The 8168-nt window shown below is 49.5% G+C and overlaps 1 protein-coding gene across 10 annotated transcripts in view; it reads right to left on the bottom strand.

Annotated features, from left to right (window-relative positions):
• Window positions 1-1351: 1351 nt before the first annotated feature.
• Window positions 1352-8168, bottom strand: part of ARHGAP32 (Rho GTPase activating protein 32) — a 266569-nt gene continuing 259752 nt past the window's right edge. For all 10 annotated transcript variants that reach the window (XM_082777983.1, XM_082777991.1, XM_082777990.1 and 7 more), the window contains one exon: window positions 1352-6749. In XM_082777983.1, the coding sequence (XP_082634109.1) occupies window positions 4488-6749 (2262 nt within the window). In that variant the 3' untranslated portion in view covers window positions 1352-4487. The remainder of the gene's footprint in view (window positions 6750-8168) is intronic.

The raw sequence follows: 8168 nt of genomic DNA, 5'->3' as shown, positions 1-8168 counted from the left end.
AAAAGTCCTAAACCTCAAGTATTTTGTGCAAGCCCTGCCTAATATGAAATGGATGTGCTTTGTAAGGTGGGGCTGTAGTTAGGCCTGGGAAGTCTAGGAGGCTGCACACCAGTGGGTGCCTGGCTTCTTTCACAATATGGAAAGCTTTTAAATACCTAGGACAATGTTATTAGTGTATTATAGAGTGCACTGGCCTTCTGTCCCTACTGCTAACTGAATACTGGTGTGCTCTACGCTTGCAATACGGGAGGCAAAACTATTTCACAGCGCACAGCCAGCATGTAACTACTCTGCATGTGCCACGACTTCACAGGGATTCCCTTGCCAACGCAGAACTGAAAGGTTACAGAAAGCTGTGTCCTGCAGGGCCTTCAGTTTGGGGTCACTAGGAGCATTCCCTGATCTAAGAGCTGCAGGGTCTTGTGGAGGAATGGTTAAGTGAAGTAGGACATGTTGATGTTGGGCAGTTAGGAGGCAATGGGCTAGTAAAGTACTGTACTCAACTCACATGAGTCTGGCACGTACGCAGCTGGCTGAGAGCCGATCAGGCTCAAGGACACGATGCCCTTGGGCGACTGGGAAGGCCCCTAAGGCGGGACGGTGGCTAAAAGAAGGAGGAACAAACTGAAAAGAGCGGGAAATGTTAGCCAATCCTGAACTTAGTTTTTGCAATATGTATGAGTTGATTATGTTCGAACTAGATAAAAGGCGACTGAGCTATCCTTTAAGTTCACTGATCACTCATACTGAGCCCCTGTGTCTTCCGGCCGTTGGCAACAAATGGCGCCCGAACAGGGACCGATCTGAACGGGAACAGGGACTCCGCTGGAGTTGAATCTGCGAGCCACGGTTGGACGGAATACGGGAACCGGTCCTGCAACGCAGCTCAGGTGAAAAGGATTAAAAATTGCTGAATCCCCGCACCCGAGGCCTGAAAGGTGAAAGGGACGAAAACTTGGAATCCCTGCACCCGCAGCTCGGAAAGGGAGTCCTCGCACCCGGGATGAGCCTATAGAGGGTCCCGCCGGAAAGCGCCGCCGAGGTCTTTGCAAAGGCTGCAACGGTACCGACGCACATAAAGGTATGGAGAGACAAGCGGCGTATGATTTGCTCAAATGCTTTTTAGAAAAGCGGAGCATTTTAGATATAGATTGTAAAAAAGATTTGCCAGGGTTATTAGCATATGGAGTAGCGCAGGGTTGTTTTATCAATCCTGATACAGTTTTTGAACAAACAGAGTGGCGTAAATTTGGGGACAAATTGTTTGATGAAGTTATTAATGAAAATAAGGCTGCTAAAAAGTTATTGAAGCCTTGGAGAACAGTCACTAACGCTTTTTAAACGCAGTTATACATCAGGCTGAGCAGAGAGTCGCTGCTGCCGCTACAGAGCGACTGGGATTGCCGGGAAGTGCTGGAGCTGGGGATTGCCCACTGCTGCCTTCAGTGAGAACGATAACGCTGCCTCAGGGGGCTACGGGGCAATGGGAGCCTCCCCCCCCCCTCAGTCCGCGGAATCGAACGGCAGCCGACCCTCACCGTGTGGCGAGTCGGCACAGAGAGAGGGACGGACATCAGGGCCCTGCAGCCTGTCTGACATAACCATGGAAGCAGCGGCGGCTGTGCTGTTTCTCTCTGGCATTCTTTGTATAAGAGGTTTACCTTGCAATGCAAAAGGGATACTAACTGGAGTGTTAATAATTGTATGTGTTATTCTTAAACGTCCAGGTATTTTGTGTTGAAAGTATTTGTGTAAGGGTAAGGTTTTAAAACAAAGTGTTACAATTAACTTCACGAGGAACACAATGAGACAATACTTGTTTGTTTGCTTATCATTCTAAATTATATTCTTGTGGTATGATTGAGGTTGTGGTATGATTGAGAGTGAGATGTGTCAGAGGCCTCTGGGTGTGCAAGTGTGGTGTGTACTGTGTTAGTGAGAGCACGTTTATTGTCATAGTGCAGGCTGAAATCATAGGAAATTAGTGCTGGTCGAGCAAAATCATGTTTCACAAGTATGGGGTCATTGTGTGAAGTAGCCTCTTGGAGAAACTTAAGGGAATGTACCGTTTAAACCTTTTTGATCATAATGAGTCAATTCACAAATTCATTGCTTTCTTGAAGGAGTGCATGAGAAGGAGTCAATATGGTATCAATCCTTTCAGTCAATGGTTCACTGATTTGTTTGAACCAATGCATAGATGGTTACTGAGATTAGTCAAAGAGGGATTAAGGATTCTGTTCACTGTGGTGTCAATCATTGCATGTAGTATTGTGATGGATGTGGTTAAGGGGTTACTTGCAAAAATATTATAAAATGTTATAGAGATTTTGAAGTGGTGCCGGAAGCGGGTACCCAGTGGATCACTGCAAAGCAGACTGGGGCAGCTTTAGAATCTGCACACGCCGAAGACGACCAGGAAGAGGTTCCTGATAATTATTCTGACAATGACGTGGGCTGTGACACCTCGACGACTATCAAGAACAGCCTTCGATCACCATCGAGTGATTAGGTTTAAGTGTGTTACTATTAAGTTGTGTTACTTACTATTAATTGTGTTACCATTAAGTGCTTACAGTAATTGTAGTGTTATTAGGGTTAAGTTGTATGGTTGTGTTATGTTATGTATTTGACATCTGATGTAAAAGATTTTTCTTCTTTTTTTGAAGAAAAGTCACCAAAAAAGGGTAACAGCAACCATGGCTGAATTAACGAAGCAAGGGTCTTTGATTATGTTGATTATGTTGTCAATGATAATGATGGTTGGACATGGTAATGCCATCGTAGGGAAGATTGACCCTCAGATGAATATATGGGTCACCTGGGCTGTTAAACAGTCAAATGTTACCATACAAGTTATTTCTGAAATGTCACAAGATATGGAGAGTCTAAGACATGCTGTACTACAAAATAGAGCCGCAATTGATTTCTTGTTGTTGGCTCAGGGACATGGGTGTGAAGATGTGGGAGGAAGTGTTGCTTTAACCTTTCCGACCGTGGTCAGTCAATTCACGACCAGTTGAAATGGTTAAGGGATCATACGCAAAAAATTGTAGTACAAATGGGCTAGTAAAGTACCGTACTCAATTCACATGAGTCTGGCACGTACGCAGCTGGCTGAGAGCCAATCAGGCTCAAGGACACGATGCCCTTGGGCGACTGGGAAGGCCCCTAAGGTGGGACAGTGGCTAAAAGAAGGAGGAACTAACTGAAAAGAGCGGGAAATGTTAGCCAAACATGAGCTTAGTTTTGGAATATGTATGAGTTGATTATGTTCGAACTAGATAAAAGGCGACTGAGCTATCCCTTAAAGTTGAAGTTCACTGATCACTCATACTGAGCGCCTGTGTCTTCCAGCCATCGACAACAGGGTCTGGCCCTGGGCAAATAGCTGGGCATGCAGGTAACTCAGCACTTACACAGTCATTCCCAGCTAGAAACTTGTGCTCCAATTTACAAGCTGGACACAACGCTACTAGAAGTGGTTTTCTTAGTATGGTTTTTTTTTTTTTTTTTTTTTTTTTTTTTGGAATGAGAGGATACTGTCTGGCCAGCCTCAACATGGTATTAAATCATCTGGACTGTAGATAGCCTAGCAGTATAGGGGGAATTGGCATGAAATGGGTGTGCTGCTCCCTTTTTGCATGTGTTTTTGTGTTTTTTGTATTGTTTTTTTCTTTTGCTGTGAGAAATGTAGACCTGTGCCCTACTTGGCTTCTATAGCTCGCCTCCACTTATACTAGAGAAACTTTGACTTCTTGTAGCCAGAAGCAACTTGTGAAGCAAGCAATTTAAGAAGTGTGCTGTATCGTGAGCTTGCTTCAGAGCCTCTTCCACAGGCTGAAGTCAAAACAGGCTCCCACCCACTTCCAAACAGTTAAAGCAGTGAAGATCCACTATACCTAAGCACTAATTTTCAAGGGAGAGGCACACCTTGGCATTTATCAAGAAGAAAATACTTCGGAAGCCGCCCCCCACCCCCTCGTGCTGCATAACCTCAGCGGGAGTAGAAGAGTGGCTCCTCCGAGGCGTGTCACGGAGACCCTTTCTTGGAAGCTAACAGTGGGAAGGGCGACACACGGGGCTCACAAGAACAGCAGCATGCACAGTCCATCATGCACAGGACTACGGAGGCATGGTGAGGAAGCGGTGGTAACTGCCAACATCAAATCCAGCGAAGGAAAAACTTCTTTTCCCTTCCTCCTACAGCATCTCTTTCAGCTCTGCCTGTCCTCTCTGGCAACATCTGGGCGCCAACAGCCTGCCTAACCATTCCAGTTATCTCAAACAACATGAAAAAGCTGTATCTCTACTACATAAAAACAGTGAGTGGTGGGCTGGTGGGAGAGGAGGGGGGGTTGAAGGAGTTTTGCTTTGCTCATTGGGGCAACATTTATTTATTTTTTTTTCTATCACTGAAAAAATAAAACAGTCCACTGTCCAGCAGAGGCTGCTTACACTCTATTCCTTCTTCGCCTCATATCAGCTCACTCGACATGGACTTCTGTTTCGGGCCTCTGCAAACACAGCTCCGTTGGGAGGAAGGCCCCCTGGCCAAGGGCGGTGGCGTATGTCCTGCTGTGCATGTGGGTAAAAGTGGGGGGCATGAACCCCCCTCCTCCAACGTAGCTCCCTCTTTGGTGCTGAGGCATGGTATGGTAATCCTCCAAATTGTCGTAGTGGGACATCACAGTCATAGTGCTTTGGCGTTTTCCGAGGGTTTGGTACGGGTAGAGGAAGGCAGAATCCTTCTCCATGGATTCAGGGTGCTGCATCCTGAGGCTGTGGCTCCGTTCAGGCTTGGGTGGTGGTGCAATGGGTGAGGCAGCGTGCTCCTCTTCCTTATAGTTGTCTCTGGTCTGTTTCTCCATGGACATGGTCGGTTTGGCTCGAGGTCTTTCTAAATCTTGTCTGTCATCCGCTAACTTCACTTCCTTGTGGTTCAGTCTCAGGGTATCGTGGTTCATCGTCATGTACTTCCCGCCAGAGTGCTGGTAACCGACGGGCTCGGAAGGCTCTGGGCCGCCTTTAGGCCTGTAGTCACAATAAGGGGGTCCATTTTTGGATTCGGAAGGCTGCCTATGGCTTCCCTCCTGCTGGAAGTGCGTCCCGTGTTCGTTTGTGCTGCATCCAGGCTCGTGCAGCTTCCTGCTCCGGATGCTGCTCTGCTTCTGGGGCAGGGATGGCTTCTCCAAAGGGCCGTTCCCATAGGCCCCGTGGTAGTGGGCTCTGTCCAGTTCTGGTTCAGGGTGCTGCATGTAGTAGCGTTCATCTCCCTCGGGTGTAGCTGCTTTGGCTGGGTACCTCCCCTCCTTACCTTCTGCCACGGTGAGGAGCCCAGTTTTCCCAGGATCAGATTTACTGCGCAGATGAATGACATCCAGTTCTCCCAGATCATCCGGCAGCAGCGGGGTCACGTTGTCATACTGGGACATCACCGGCCCTTTCATTTTTTGGCGTGTGCGGCTCTCTCGGCGAATTGACTGCATGCGGTACTTCTCCATGTCCTCGAGGTCCCACGACATGTACGTGTGCTTGATGTCTGGGGCAGGAGGCACGTCTCTGCTAATAAAGCTGTGCTCTTTGCCAGCCAGGTGGCCAATGAGGCCACCCTGCGGGTAGGCGGACAAACCAGGGTTGCGGTACAGACCTTTGCTTTGCAGCCGCGAGGCGCAGGAGGCAAACTCTCGGCTGGGCATGGGGTGGAAGGGCTTGGCCCGTACGGTATTGTAGGGGTCCAGGTCGTAGAAGTTCCCATCGTCAGTAGTGTAATAAGAAGATCCGGAAGAGCTGGAATAAGGACTGTAGCGGTAATGGACTCGTCCGTTCTCAAAGTAAGGCTGCAGCTGAGTTACGTGGTAGTCAGAGTGGGGTTGATATGGCTTGTACTGGTAGAGAGGCCGTGTGCAATACACGGGCTCGTCGTCTGGAGGCACCTCGGTGCGCGAAATGGGAACGGAGCGGATAGCAGCGGCAGCCGGGGTGGGGACATGCAGCGACTGAACCCGACGGATGGTGGGGTAGGGTGGGGCGTCCTCACCGTAGCTGGTGTTACGCAGACCCATTGGGCTCACAGAGGACACAAACTCCATCCGGCTGCGAGGCTTGGAGTGGACAGTTGAGGTGCTTTTTCCTTGGTTTGTGTAGGTGTTGTAGCGAGTGCTTGCAGAAGTTGGTGTCTCAGAGCGAGGAGGATAGGCTTGGTGCTGGTCAGGTTTGGTGTGGTAGGAGATGTGAGGAGGAACACTCTCAGGCCTGTACGTGTGGCTGGAGGTCAGCTTGTGGTGCAGGTAGTTGTCTGGTCCAGAGGGCTCTGGGATGCTCTCCGGCTTGGGATGCGGCACGTAGATGGACTGCAGAGAAGCGTGCTTGGGGGGCGGTGGCGGTGGCGGCGCTGGCGGCGGCAGCAGGGCTTCCTCCACAAAGGAGGCCAGCATGGAGGAAGCCAGGAAGGCATGATAGTTGGAGTTGTTGATAGCATCCGTATTGTTTGAGTGCATGGCAGCAGCAATTTTGCTCTCCAGTGTTCTCACAGGTGGGACAGGAGGTGTAAAGCTGTAGGATGAATGAGTAGGGACGGATTCGGAACGCAGGTGCAGCGGGGGAGCCCTTGTACTCTCCCGAGGCTTTTCCACATGGCTCTGGTGCCCTGCGGGCACAGAAGATGAGCAGCGTGTAGTAGAACTATTTTCTGAGGCAAAAACAGGAGCAGGATCAGGTAGCTTTTCTGGTGCAGTTGCACCCCAAACCTATAAGGAAGAGACCAGTAGAAGTTAGAGGCAAGCATCCTTCCCCCATTCTGTACTTACGCTATCACAGATGCTTGTATGGATTAGTACAGTGTCAGTTATTTTGTGCCTGACTGTGGAGGAATGGTTAAGTGAAATAGGACACGTGGATGTTGGGCAGTTAGGAGGCAATGGGCTAGTAAAGTACTGTACTCAACTCACATGAGTCTGGGCACTGTACGCAGCTGGCTGAGAGCCAATCAGGCTCAAGGACACGATGCCCTTGGGCCACGGGGAAAGTCCCTAAGGCGGGACGGTGGCTAAAAGAAGGAGGAACTACCTGAAAAGAGTGGGAAATGTTAGCCAATCCTGAACTTAGTTTTTGCAATATGTATGAGTTGATTATGTTCGAACTAGATAAAAGGCGACTGAGCTATCCATTAAAGTTGAAGTTCACTGTACACTCATATTGAGCGTCTGTGTCTTAGAATCATAGAATATCCTGAGTTGGAAGGGACCCTCAAGGATCATCAAGTCCAACTCTTGACACCTCACAGGTCTACCCAAAAGTTCAGACCCTGTGACTAAGTGCACAGTCCAATCGCTTCTTAAATTCAGACAGGCTTGGTGCAGTGACCACTTCCCTGGGGAGCCTGTTCCAGTGTGCAACCACCCTCTCTGTGAAGAACTCCCTCCTGACATCAAGCCTAAATTTCCCCTGCCTCAGCTTAACCCCGTTCCCGCGGGTCCTGTCACTGGTGTTAATGGAGAAAAGGTCTCCTGCCTCTCGACACCCCCTTACGAGGAAGTTGTAGACTGTGATGAGGTCTCCCCTCAGCCTCCTCTTCTCCAGGCTGAACAGGCCCAGTGACCTCAGCCGTTCTTCATACGTCTTCCCCTCCAGGCCTTTCACCATCTTCGTAGCCCTCCTCTGGACACTCTCCAACAGTTTCATGTCCTTTTTATACTGTGGTGCCCAGAACTGCACACAGTACTCGAGGTGAGGCCGCACCAGCGCAGAGTAGAGCGGGACAATCACCTCCCTTGACCTACTAGCGATGCCGTGCTTGATGCACCCCAGGACACGGTTGTGCTCCTGGCTGCCAGGGCACACTGCTGGCTCATATTCAACTTGCTGTCAACCACGACCCCCAGATCCCTCTCTTCTAGGCTGCTCTCCAGCGTCTCATCGCCCAGTCTGTACGTGCAGCCAGGGTTTCCCCGTCCCAGGTGCAGGACCCGGCACTTGCTCTTATTGAACTTCATGTGGTTGGTGATCGCCCAGCTCTCCAACCTATCCAGATCCCTCTGCAAGGCCTTTACGCCCTCATTCGAGTCCACAACTCCTCCAAGTTTGGTGTCATCAGCAAACTTGCTCAAAATACCCTCTATTCCTACATCCAGATCATTTATAAAAATATTGAAAAGTACCGGCCCTAA

Source organism: Aythya marila (genome assembly GCF_965140915.1).
Source record: "Aythya marila genome assembly, chromosome: 23".
Lineage (NCBI taxonomy): Eukaryota > Metazoa > Chordata > Aves > Anseriformes > Anatidae > Aythya > Aythya marila.
Note: the sequence above shows the minus strand (reverse complement) of the source record. Positions and strands in the feature narration are given on the sequence as shown.